At 37.5% G+C, this 14,151-nt stretch overlaps 1 protein-coding gene across 1 annotated transcript in view; it reads left to right on the plus strand.

Annotated features, from left to right (window-relative positions):
- The window catches only part of SLC9A9 (solute carrier family 9 member A9), a 747,353-nt gene that overhangs the window by 356,054 nt on the left and 377,148 nt on the right, over nucleotides 1-14,151 (plus strand). Inside the window, exon 9 of the mRNA XM_007502095.2 lies at nucleotides 13,017-13,105. Within this exon, the coding sequence (XP_007502157.1) occupies nucleotides 13,017-13,105 (89 nt within the window). The remainder of the gene's footprint in view (nucleotides 1-13,016; nucleotides 13,106-14,151) is intronic.

The raw sequence follows: 14,151 nt of genomic DNA on the forward strand, positions 1-14,151 counted from the left end.
TTCCTCATTTGTAAAATGAAAAGATTCCACTAGGTGATCTGTAAGATAGCTTCCATCTCTAAAAATCTTTATTCTGATTCTGGCTTGAAGAAATACTTACCTCTGTTAAGAGCTTTTCTGGGGGTCTTACTCAAGTTCATATGTGTTCCTAGATACACAGCTAAGTTCTATAATTTCTGTTTTTTGTAAACTAGCTACTTATTATCCCCGTGATCCTGATGTGTGTCAATACCTCAACATGTGTGCAAAGACATTTATAGTCTTCAGGTCACTAAGACAACATTCATTGTTTATTATAGTAATAGTACTCTCTTAACTCTTAAAGAGTTAATTCTACACTTGGGTTTATTTATAGCTTGCTCCCTAGAAAGTTTTAATTTGCCCAAAGGATATGATTTTTTGAATAATGATGGGCCTCATCTTGCTCTTTCCAAAATTTATTTGCTTGCCAATTATTTTGGACTTAACTATGAGTCTCTTTGTAGTTTCTCAAAACAGTTCTTTCAAAAGATGTCAAAATCTCTTGGCTATGGATCTTATTTATATTTGCCTAAATGATTAATGCTACAACCAGTGCTTTTATGGGCATACTCTCCACTGTGAGCTCATTGTAAGAGCATGACTAGGAGATCTATGTTCAAATATTAGTCAGGAGCTCTGGTTATCATTCAGTTTCCTTTAGGCACAGGGTCCTCATTTTTTATCCTAACTTTGCTTCATTTGTGTCCCCACATTATTCCTCCTAAGTTCTACCAACTATTTCTTTCAGAGGAGAAAATGGTTTCAAAAAGTACCTTCAGTTTGAGATAGAATGATTTTGCCCCTTTATTTTGGGAAGTAAGACAGTATTTTGTACTTTTTTAATAGTTCCAAATGTCCTTGTTTGTAACTGTAGAAAATTAGGGGCCTACATAGAATAATATAAGATTAGAACAAGAGCACAAGGTAGTCTGGGTAAAGCAGACAAGAAGTGAGGAATCCCACATTTGGGAGAACAGTGTCACCTGGTTCAAATAAGTTTATAAGTAGAATATATCATATATAATAAGTAGGATCTATTGCACTTCGTTATAAGCTTTAGAAGGCGAGGTGAATAAGGTGATGAGTAACACTAAAGTGGATGAAAGTCAGTTTCCAGAATCCAGGCAATGTCAGAGAGATTGGTCAAGGTGAAAAGAGGAGCAATTTCCCATCAGAATAAGGTAAATAAGCCACAAGAGTCTGGGGTGGGGGAAGCTTTTCTGCTTCCTTCACTTAATTTTGACTATGATCCAGAGGCACTGATATAGTGGATAGAAAACTTGCCTCAGAGCCATCAAGACTGGCTCAAATCCCTTCTCTGTCATATACTGGATGTGGCAAGTGATGTTATAGACAGCATTCTAAAATCATAAAATCATCAATTGTGGTCTGTAAGAGTTAAAATGGTTTTATCAAATTGTAATAGTTAAAAAAAATTGTGATCACTGTTTATAATAATTAAAACTTAAACTCTGAGTCTGTTAGTAGCTTTAGTAGCTTTATTACAGCAAAGGAGAGTTAGTAAAGAGAGGGAAATGTAGGAAGGAGATAGGGAATATTGCCTAGCTAAATACCCTATAACTGCCCATCCAAAGAAATCCCGCTCAACTCCGACAAAGGCTCCCTCAGGTCCTGATCTCCAACCAGGAGTCATGGTAGTCTCTTCAGCAAGTCTCACCAGCCCAGGAGAGTGTCTCCAGCCCAGCATATGACCAAACCAAAAGACTAACACCAAAGAGGCTGAGCAGCAAAAGAGTCTCCAACACACGCCAGGCTGATGTGCACAAGAGTGAGCTGCCCAAAAGACCTCCCATGCTCACATGAGCTGACCTGCCAAAGACCCTCCATGGTCCCAAAGGCTTCCCCTTATACACAGTTTTCTCCACTATCAGCTCTCCCTGTCACATCTCAGGAACCAATTATAGTTTCTTAATTTGCCTGGCACTGCCCATGGGGCAGTACCTGTGGAATCCACTTCCTGTCTCTCGAGGGTATGAACTTCTTTTCTCTGAGGGTCTGAGCTTTCTTGTAAAAGGATCTTCAAGTGCCTGACTGATTAAGTTAAAAAGAAGGAAGGAGGATAATTCCATTTACACAGTAGCAATCTTCATTTCTTAATCTGGGAATTCAATCCCTAAACCAATCAAGTCACAAATTCACTCCCTATCTCCATTAAAGCCCCAATCTCGAAGAACCAAGAGTTCTGCAGCAATGACACAGGGACAAATGGAATGACAACAAAAAAGGAGGTAGGAGAAAGCTGGCACTAATATGACACAGCTTTAAACTCAAGATGTGAATTCTAGCTTATCTAGTCCTATCATTTCTCCTAAATAGTCATTTGTCATTAACTCCCATTTCAACTTAGATGTCTTATTGATATATCTCCAACTCAGTAGATATGAAATGGAACTTGTTATCCTCCCACCCCACTTCAATACTAACCAAGGTATGGACCTTCTTCAAAATTTCCCAGTTTTTGTTGGGGATATCACCATCCATGACCTTAGATCCAACTCTGAATCTTCACTCTCCATTGTCAACTGGTTGGCTAAGTCTGGTCACTTCTAACTCCCCAATTTTGCTCAACTCGATCCTTCTCTTTCCATTTACAAAGTGGCCACCAAAATCCAAGCCCTCATCTTTCCTCATCATGATTACTTTGCTGAGCTCTTCATTGGATTCTCTGTTTTTTCTTTATATTTTCTCTAACCCATCTTGGTCTTACCTATCAAAATCATCTTTCTAAGGCACAGGATTGACTAAATCATTGTCGTAGTTTAAAAAAAAAAACTTCAGGAGGTCCCTACTGCTTCTAAAATAATACACTTCCCAGTCTAACATTTAAAGCTCCTCACAATTGGCTCTTTCCCCTTCAAATTCCTGACTTAATTCATGTTACCCCCTTCACACACTCTATGTTCTAGCCAACCTGGACCACTAACTGTTCCCTTGAAATTGCCTTTTCATCTGCTCTTTATGTGACTTTGCACAAACTTTTTGCCTATGCCTGCAGTGAGCTCTCTCTTCATATATACCTTTCAGAATCCTAGTCTTCCTTCAAGGCCCTTTGTGATGTCCTCTCAGCTATTTGTAGCCTCTCCCTCTTCAAATTAACTTTGATCTACTTAGCTGAGTACATGCTGTCCCAATAGACTATTTGCTTCTTGAGGACAAGGAGTGTGTTGTGCTTTTGCTTTTTATCCCTAGCACTTGGCACAGTGTGTCTTTCCCAGTCTTCAGTATTGTGAGATTTAAAATGGTTGAGGTCTTAAACTGTAGTGATTAAAATAGTGGAAGATATAAATTGTGATAGATATAAGAGAGGGTGAGTAAATTTGACCGCAGAAATATGTTTCACTACAGTGTCTTGGGTTTTAAAATCAAATATAAGGTGGTTGCCAGGGAAATATTCCCAATTATTCAAATACCCAAGTCAATTGGGTTTTATAGAGATTTTAATTAACAATACAATGAGTAATCAAAGAAAGATAGGGAGAGTAAGAAAGGAATAAGTATGAAGGGCCTCAAGCCAATATGGCCTAGACCTGAGTCTTAAAAGAGAAAATCAGTCAGTTTTTTATAACTCACCATAAGATCTGTCTAAGTAAGGATTTCTAATGACACAAGGCCAGCAGCATCTCAGCTGCTTTCACCAGCTCCCTCCTCCATCTGAATGTTTCAGAATCAGTCTCCTCAGAATGAGTCTCTCCATTCTGAATGTTTCAGAATGACTTCCCAGCTCTTCCTTGAGCTCTTATTTTTAAGGGCAAAATCTTCTCTGTCACCTCCCCTAATCCCTTACATCTACCAATCACTGTAGATGTTTCTAAAGGACCTCCCATTTTGAATTCACAGCTGAGTAGTTTTAATCTCTTTAGTAAGTCAGGAAAAAAATGCTGCTGTGTCGACAAATTTCATTAGAAAAAACCTCTGAATAAGTTATCACCCTTTTAGGTTTAAGTAGTTTATAAGTTGCCCCACCTTTAAAGGTACTTAGTATCCCATTGTATCAATTCTAAAACAGTCATGACTCAAAGAACTTCCTGTCCCTTCCATAAGCATGGATCAAAGTACTTTTCATTGTTCTCAAGGAGCTCTCTGTCCTAAAGCAGTCCTAAGTAGGGTGGAGTAGGGATATTCCCAAGGCAAGGAGCCCCCACACTCAAGTAGAGTTCTCACCATCTGCTAGGGAATTTTTTAAAGTAGAAGATTCCCCAATGGGGGAAACCCCTAACATTCATAAGTCTGAGAAATTTTGAGGTTTACAATATGAGGTGACATTTGTGATCTCATCAGAGTGGGTGCCCCCACCCCAACAATGGAAATCATGATGCATTCATGCCTTCTCGTCCTACGTGACTCCTGACCATATCCTCCCTACATGTCATCTCCTACTGAAGTTTTCTTACTGAACATGTTCTCAGAATCTTGTATAGCACTCTAGAATTCCTGTTGCTAAAGCATGCCTGGGACTAGTGACACTGCTTCTTTTAGTATAGGTAATTAGATAATGCAGCTGTTAGAACCCCTGCCTAGTCAAGAAGATCTGAGTTCAAATTGAGCCTCAGATGCTTGCTAAATATGTAATCCTGGGCAAATCACTTACCCTCAGTGTGCCCTAGTTTTCTCAATAATAAAATAGGGATGATAATATCACCTATTCCAATAGAAATATTGTGAGGATCAAATGAGATAATAACTGTAAAGTACTTAGCACAGCGTCTGGTACATAGTAGGTGCTCAATATATATATATATACATACACACACACACACACACACACACACACACACACACACACACATATATATATATATATATATATATATGTTCCCTCCTCCATTCCTTCTTCAAGAAGCAGACAGCAGCTAAATATACACTCAGAGTAGGTCACAAAAAGAAGGAAAACTCAGAGAGCCCAGGGAGTCTCATTACTGGTTCTTGGAGGGAGAGAGATCAGACAGGGAACTCTGACTGTTGAGAAATGAAGTCTAGTGCCTCCATCTTTAAAACGTGTGCATGATGAGGATTAAGTTATATATATGGCAGAGAAAACTGTCAATATCAGTGCTGTTTTTAGATCTTGGAGATGTAACAGAGAGGAGAAAAACTATGAACTTCATTTGAATGTACTAAAAACATTATTACTATGCCAAAGTAATACTAATTATAATCACTCATGCGAACTGCTTACTAATGCAATCCGATTCATTTCACAGTCCTTAAACACCTGCTACGGGGAAGACACTAGACTAGGCACTAGGGGAAATACAAAATACAAAAATGTATTTTCATGGCTGTCATAAAGCTTAAAAATATAACAGAATAAAACAGACCCAAATAATTCTAAGGCAAAAGAGGAAGATTAAGAGAAGAAGGAGAGTAGTATTTGGAGTCAGTCAACTTGGTTTGATCCAATCACAATGGCATGATCTTGGGAGCAGGTCAGTTACCACATCTAGACTTCAATTACTTCATTTGCATAATGGGGGATTGTATTAGATCAGGGATTCTTAACTTGGGCTCCAAGACTTATGGATGGATTTTAGGAGGCACATGATGGGATGGAGTAAATGACATTTATTTTCACTAACCTCTAACTGAGTGGTAAAGTGAATAGAATACCCAGTCTGGAGTCAGGAAGACCCGAGTTCAAATCCAACCTCAAATACTCCCTAGTTGTGTGACCTGAGCAAACACTGCCTCTAATTCCTCAATTGTACAATGAGCTGAAGAAGAAAATGGCAAAAACACTCTAGTGTTTTACCAAGATAACTCCAAAAGAGGTCACAAAGAGTTGGACATAACTGAAAATACTAAACAACAAAATTCTCCAACTAAAATTTAGCATTTCTTCCAATTATTTAAAAATATTACTCTGGAATAGGGGTTGTAAAGAAACAATATTTGTAGGAAGGCAGGGAATCCTGCCACCTACACCAATTGTAAGGACACTAGACTTGTTCTGTACCAAGTATGTCAATATAGGGGTGACTTACCCTTCACAAGAATACCAAGATAAAAAAGAAAAAGGGGCCTATACCAGCTTGGTTATTAACAAGTTTTGTGCTGTTTATTAGGGTCAATTAGGTTAATATGGATTATTGTGGGAGTTTACTCCCAAGAGGCTGGTCCTGGGTGACAGCAGGATCCCCATGCCAATCACAAGTGAGGTCAGATATATTGAAACAGAACAAAGAAGACATAATGCCAGGAAAATCCTACGTCACATACAAGTTTTCCCTTGGTAGATTTGGAGCTACTTCTGCTATTTACATTTACTCAGGATACTCTGGATTTACTCAAGATACTCTGGCTACCACTGTGGAAAGATCCATAGGCTTCACCAAACTTCCAGAGGGGTCCATGACACAAATAAAGATTAAGAAGATTTCTAAATTTTCTTTCAGTTTGACTTGAATTTTGCAATGCTATGACTTAAGTACCTCTGAGACCCAAACAAAGGACTATGTGATGTTGGAGGAGACAAGCTAAATTCTGGCCGAAGGGCTTGGGGAAGGAGGTGCCATTTTATACTGGACATACAGACAGGTAGGGCTTTGGGAAGAGAACATCCTAAGGGTTGACAAAGTAAGCAAAGTCTCAGAAGAAGTAAACCACAGGAATTTCTGTAGGCATTAGTGAGTTTAATTTGTTTGACTGGAGCATAAAGTCCCCCAAAGAGGAACTGGAGCAAGGATAAGCTGTGAGGGCATAGTGGTGCCAAATTATGGAGGGTCCAGAAATTAGATTTTACCTGGTAAACAATAGGAAGAATCTGTCATCTCATCTTATAGACCATTCAGGCCTAGATGAACCATATTCATGTGTTACTATGGATTAAAAAATGCAAACATTAACCCTTCTGATGAAGACTTGATGCTAGCTTCTTCCCTCTGCTTATTATCTCAAATGATCCGGAATATTGAGTGCACATAATGTTTGCATGTTGTCTCCCCATTAGAATATGAGCTCCTTAAGATACAGTTCTGTCTTTTGCCTTCCCTGGGGCTTTCCAACAGTGCCTGGCACTTATTTATGTCATTTATTGTCTGATTGACTAGTGATGAGATGATTCTCTCAGAACTTAGCTGGATTGGTATTTAGATATAAAGTCCCTACTCAAAGCCTTTGTAGCTTGAGGGGAGCATATCTGTCACCTCCTTTCAAAAATGAGCAATCAGAATAATGGATTTATTAATAATAATATCTAATACATATTTATATAACATGTTAAGATTTTTAAAACCGTTTATATGTATATATGTTGTCTGATTATCCTCCTTAATAACCCTTTGAAGTAGTCAGTTAATAAATCAATAAATATTTACTAAACCAGGCATTGCTAAGCACTGCCCTCAAAGAACTTATAATCCAATGGAAGTACAATTTAGTATCTTCTCATGTTATGAAAGAGGAAACTGAGGCTGAAAAAGGTAGAGTCCAATGGAGCTAACAAGTATGTTACGTGGGATTTGATTGTGGCCTCCTTGGTGCCAAATCAAGTAATCTTTCCACCATACCACGCTAGTCCACACTGCTATGTTATGTCACTAACAAGTAGAATATTAGCCAATGAATACACATCAACCAGAAAAATGATTGACAGAGAAATGATAATGCTAATCAATATAGGAACACTTTGGACAAAATTCTATTCACCTTCATGACTTTGGGATGCTTTGAAAGACCCATCATGAAGACGATGATGAAGAATATTCCCTCCACCATTGAAGATTATAGCCTTTGCGTTCCTTCTGGGACATTCTTTTCCAAGTTTGACCCTAATTCTTCCCCACTAATTCTATCATTATGCCCAAAACACAGACTATCTCTCTAAATAGATATTCATAATTAAAAATTTTTTTAAATGATCCTTGGGGACTTTTTATTCTACTTAATATCAAACCCCCACATTACTAGCTGTGTGACATAGGATGACTCCTTTAGTCCTAAGACCCAATATTTAAAATGAAAAAATTGAATTAGATAATTTCTATGGGTTGTTTGGCACTAGCATTCTATGAATACCAATCATGGAATAGTTTCGATCAGATGGCCATGAAGAGACCTTAGTATCAGCTAGATTAATTTAGCCTCATATGGATTGGAGCAGGTATATCCTGGAAGTGGAAAGACAAATCGGAGACCTTGGCAATAGTCTACATAAGTTATCCTAAGGACTTATACAAGGGTGGTAGCTATGGGAGTGCATAGGAGGGAACAGAGAGAGGAGGTTTTAGCCAGACTGCACAGGATTTGGAAACTACTTCAATTAGGAAGTGAGAGAGAGGAAGAGTCAAATTCAAAGCCAGGTTTTAAATAGCCATGTAAATGGGTAAATTGTGGTAAGACTGACAAGAGGGAGTCAGAAGAAGCATAAAAATTAATAGGAAGATTTTCTCAAATTATGTTAATTTTGAAGTACCGATATGAAATTCAAGAAAAATATTCTATGGTTTTAGGGAATTACACATCTGAAGCATAAGAAAAAGGTCAGAGCTAAAGATTTAAGAGATATGTGCTCAGGGGTTATTTTTGTGGAACCTATGGGAGGAGTGACACTGACAAGGGAAATGGGAGAGTAAAAAGGAGGGCTATGGGGAAAACCTTGGCAAACAGTACTTCTTTTTAATTCTATCCAACACGATAACTTTGTGCACAGAATTAAATATATTCAATCAAAAGTATTATGTTGTATTTGGATTAAAAGGTTTGCTTATACTCTTCCCATAATTTGTTGTTCATGAAGTCAGCTCCAACTTAAAAACATTAAAAACAACAGTACTTGTCACCAGCTTATGTGGATGTACTGAATGTCTTTGGGTGCTATGAAGAGAAATACTCTCATTGCCTCAGAGTACTTATTTCTCAACATTACACTTTGGTTTGCTTTCCTGGGAGATTGTAGGAATTAAAATGTTAACCCCTCCCTCCTATTACCTATTTCTCCCATCCCAAATCTTACTTGCAGATTATAAATAGCTACCTAAGACTCATGGTCCTCTTAGGAAGTTGTATTCCTAAAACTATAGTTCATAAGTTCCCACCACTGTGTTTACCTTTAACAGTCCATCAGAGGACATCATTATTCCAAAGTAAAAATGTATATTGAGGTAGCAAGATGTGAAGAGTAGAAAGAAAACATGCATATAAGTACGTCAGTTGGAAGAGTGGGCTCACATATAGAATATCCTGGAAGCGAGTCATGCATGTAAGTAACTCATACTTTTGGCACTGAAGAATCCAGATGTCCTTTCCCCTTTTCATGGTGTCTTCATGCCGACCTACTATGCTCCTTGGTCAATCCCGCCAGACTATACTAAAAACCATAGTTTAGAACAGTACAAATAATCAGAGAGAAACAGACTGATGTTAGGAGAAGCAGTATATTTATTATCTTTTATTGATTTTTTCCTTTGGTCATATTGGCTTATTCTCAAAAAATATTTTCTTTTCCCTGGATCATCCCCTTCCTCGTGGCTCAAAATACTGATAGGAGAGAGCTCAAATTTCCATGTAGATGATAGGAGTTTATTCATAGGTGGTTCTGTTCAACAGAAAAATTGTTAACAGGCCACAGGACACATGAAAATGGATAAGTAGCATTTTTCATGGTGAGTATCCTTATGCCTTCAGACCTAGAAGTACTTTAACAAATAAAAAGTTTTCTTTTTGTTGATTTTAATGGTACTTTTGTGGAGTAAAATGTCATTTTGGTGAATTAGTAAAATTATCATTTATACAATTTAATATAATAAAAATTGTGGAGTAAAATGTAATTATACAAGAATTTTTGCTTCTCTTTTTATTTTATGTTTAGTTTTCCTAAAAAGAGAATCAAATAAAGCAGAAAAATGTATGGAATAAAACTCTTTGAACAACAGCCAAATACGTATTTCTGGCAAATCTTTACAATGCGTAGTCTTCTAACTTTAAGAAATTTGAGCTGTCATTTTAAATGATATGATTCCATATTGGATAGATCCATTCTTTCCTCAAAGTAGCAGTTCTTTCAAATTACAACTTCCCCACTTCTTTGGGTGACAAACATTGTCAAACTCTGGTCAGTCTGGTGATAAATGTCTTACCCATATTTAGAAGCAACTCCCTCATCCCCTCTTTCTCTTAAAACTTAGATTTATAAAAGATTCAGCTCAAGTACCACCATTTTTATGAAAATTCCTTCCAGCTCATGTTGTCCTCAAACCATCCCAACACACACACACACACACACACACACACACACAAACACACACACATATGCACCCTCTCATAGACACACATCATTTTGTATGCATTTTAAGTCCTTTTCTCTTTCTTTGAAGATATTTTTTTTTCTTAGAGGAAATAAATATTTGATCTGAGTAAGAGAAGTTTGTGAAGAATGGCAGATGATTATAACTGACTTCAAGATTTGAGAGGGAGTAGCTAAGAGGCACAGTGGATTGAGAGCCAAGCATAGAGATAGGAAGTCCTGGGTTCAAATTTGGATTCAGGTACTTCCTAGCTGTGTGGCCCTGGGCAAGTCATTTTACTGCCATTGCCTAGCCCTGACCATTCTTCTGTCTTGAAATCCAAACATAGTTTTGATTCTAAGACAGAAGGTAAGGGTTTCATATAAAGAAAACAATGGAGGGCCATCATGTGGAAGAATACAAAGGAGCAGATTTCAGCATCCTTTATAGGGGGAAATGTCTATTGTGATATTTAAGGTTATGCAAATACAAAATGATAAATAGTGGATTTCCCTTCACTAAAGGTTTTTAAGCAAAGGCTGGATGACCACTTAGCAGGGACATTATAGACAGGACTCTTTGGTCATGTGGAAGTGACCCAACTCTAAGATCCTATTAATCTATAACAACTATCCTGGCTAAATATGAGTGTAAAATTCAGTTGTTTTACATTATTAATGTAAATTATTTTTACATTATTAAATATAAATAATATATATGTGTGTATTATTTAAATTATATATGTATATATAAACAGCAATGTATTAATTATATGTATAAATATAAATTATTCTAAATCTTAGACTTGCAGGCATATATTTTGATAGTCTGATCAAAATATAATAGATTTATATTCATCTGCAGGATTATTCTTCTTATTCCTGAGTTCTTTCTCATCCCAAGTTCCCCTGAAGTCTTCTTTTATGCTTACCTTTCCTAATTTTTAACCATATTTAATCCATGACATATTCTCCTGAATAACCTCTACTGTGAAGAGTACAAGAACCAAATTGAATTTATATTTATATTTGTGTGGCCATATCAGCTCTTTGAAGGAAGCTACTATATGTAGTCTAAAATTTTTTTTCTGTCTAAGCACCTAGAACAAGCACACAGTATGTAATTAAAGAGTAATTTTAATTTAATTTGGATATGAACCTGCAAAATGAATTATTGAAGGGTTTTCTTTCCCCTCTGCTTATTTTCCTTGTTTGTCTGTTGTCCCTTCTTGAAAGGGAAAAGGAAGGTACAGAAAAAACTGGTTGTACATTTGCCAGCATGCTGGCCTATGTATGATGATGATTTAAATAAATCTATCAATTATTTGACATTTCATTTGTATTCAAAGAATGATCATTAATGGAACCCTAGCCACAAAAATATCATTAATGGGGATATCTAGGTTCCATAGACAATGGAATGTTAGAGTCAGGAAGGAAAATTTAAGTTCAAATCCTGCTTCCTACATTTCTTAACTCCATGGACCTTGGGTAGGTCTCTTAAACTCTCTAAGTCTCAGTTTCCTAATCTAAAAAGATGAGACAAAAAAGCCTACTTTCTAAAGTTTTATAAGGATAAAATGAAATGTTATATAAAAGTGCTTTGCAAACCTTAAATCACTATATAATTGTTATCTCAAGGCTGTCCAAATAAACCATCCTAATAATGGTTCTGTCTCCACCTCAACCCACTCTTCTCTGGTTATCCTTGGTAGACTATTATGTATTTTAAAAATGAAGTAACCTAATGAGTTGAAGAAAAGGAAATGCAAATATCAAAGCCAACAAACATTTATTAAATGCTTTCTATATGCAAGGCCCTGTACTAAGCACTAGAGTTATAAAAACAAAAATGAAAGAATTTGCTTTCCATCATCTATGTTCCTAAAGCCATACCTTTAAAACTACAAAAGATTAGAAACAGGGAAAGAAGGAAGGAAGGAAGGAAGGAAGGAAGGAAGGAAGGAAGGAAGGAAGGAAGGAAGGAAGGAAGGAAGGAAGGAAGGAAGGAAGGAAGGAAGGAAGGAAGGAAGGAAGGAAGGAAGGAAGGAAAGAAGGAAGGGAGGGAGGGAGGGAGGGAGGAAGGGAGGAAGGAAGGAAGGAAGGAAGGAAGGAAGGAAGGAAGGAAGGAAGGAAGGAAGGAAGGAAGGAAGGAAGGAAGGAAGGAAGGAAGGAAGGAAGGAAGGAAGGAAGGAAGGAAGGAAGGAAGGAAGGAAGGGAGGGAGGGAGGGAAGGAAGGAAGGGAAGGAAGGGAAGGAAGGAAGGAAGGAAGGAAGGAAGGAAGGAAGGAAGGAAGGAAGGAAGGAAGGAAGGAAGGAAGGAAGGAAGGAAGGAAGGAAGGAAGGAAGGAAGGAAGGAAGGAAGGAAGGAAGGAAGGAAGGAAGGAAGGAAGGAAGGAAGGAAGGAAGGAAGGAAGGAAGGAAGGAAGGGAGGGAGGAAGGGAGGGAGGAAGGAAGGAAGGAAGCAACTATTTCAACCTCTTTATTTTTAATAGAAAAAAAAAAAACAGAGACCCAAGAAAGATATAAAGTGACTAACCAATAGTGAGTGGCAGAATCAGAATTTGAACCCAGATCCCTTGATTCTAAATCTCCAGGCTCCATGTAACCATGATTCCTCCTAAAATTATTATAATTTTTAATATTAGTATCATAGAAATTCTAAAATTCTCCAATAGCTTAGCAAGCAGATTCTTATGGCTCAGGCTGGGTGAAATATGCAAATAGGAGCTAACACTTTTGTCTTTGAATTTCAGGAATAGTAGCTGTCCTCTTTTGTGGTGTGACACAAGCCCATTATACCTACAACAATCTTTCTCCAGATTCCAAAATGAGAACAAAACAGGTAAAGGAAAAAATTCTGTTTTTGTATCTTTTCTTAATGTGAGGAATGTAGTGATTCTGTCAGTAGACCTTGAAGGAATTTCATTAGAGGAAAGAAAGCTTAAGCCTTCATTATGGGTAGAATATTTATAGAGATGGTGCCTATCCTTCCCCACCCCCCTTCCTCCAGACACCCCTGGCCAGGAAAACCATTAGCAATTCTCTTGGTAAGCAAAAAAAAAAAAGTTATAATAGTCTCTCCCTCCTGAGAGACCTCAAATGTAGAATGTCAGTCTTCAAGATGAAAGACACAGAGTTGCTAATAATTCAGAGTCACTTACATCTAAAAGCATTATAAAGCATATGAGATTGGATAGTTATAAGAAAGAAAGAGTGCAAGAGAAGAGGGGAGGCTCTTGGACTTTTGAAGGTGTGTGTTTGCGTTATCCTCCTTGAATAGGCAAGTCCATAATATGTCACAGAAGACAGGATGCAGATTTCACATGCAAGTAGCCTTAGCTAGTAGGTTTTTCTTCCTTCTGCGATACAGTTTCTTGACAGCAGGCAGAATGTCTATACTAAAACTTACTATAAAGAAAGATAATGTCCATCTTCTAGGGCAGGATCCAGCAATGGATCTCAAAGGCTTCCTTGTGGCATAGTAGGAAGAATGTTAGCTTTAAAGTCAAAAGATCTGGAGTCAAATCTTAGCTTTATCCTTTACTAGCTGTGTGACTTCAAGGAAATTACTTCACCTCTCTGGTTCTCAATATCCTCATCTCCAAAATTAAGGGGTGGGAGTAAATGATCTTTAAAGACCTCACTTCTAAATTGATGATGCAGTAGATTGTTACTAGCATTTTACCACTCAGTTCAAGGTAAACAGAGGAAGTAGCTCAAATGGCAGAGTGTTGCCCTCCCCATTTTGCATTATCTGACTTTCTTCTCTAAAGGATACTCAGGGGACATCATGAATTCAGTCAAATGAAAAGTAGCTCTCCTTTGTAGAGTCTGAGGGGCTGTGGCATGTACCTTCTGGCTTCTGGTAGAGTTTCATACACTACATGG

The sequence above is a fragment of the Monodelphis domestica genome, chromosome 8 (genome assembly GCF_027887165.1).
Source record: "Monodelphis domestica isolate mMonDom1 chromosome 8, mMonDom1.pri, whole genome shotgun sequence".
NCBI lineage: Eukaryota > Metazoa > Chordata > Mammalia > Didelphimorphia > Didelphidae > Monodelphis > Monodelphis domestica.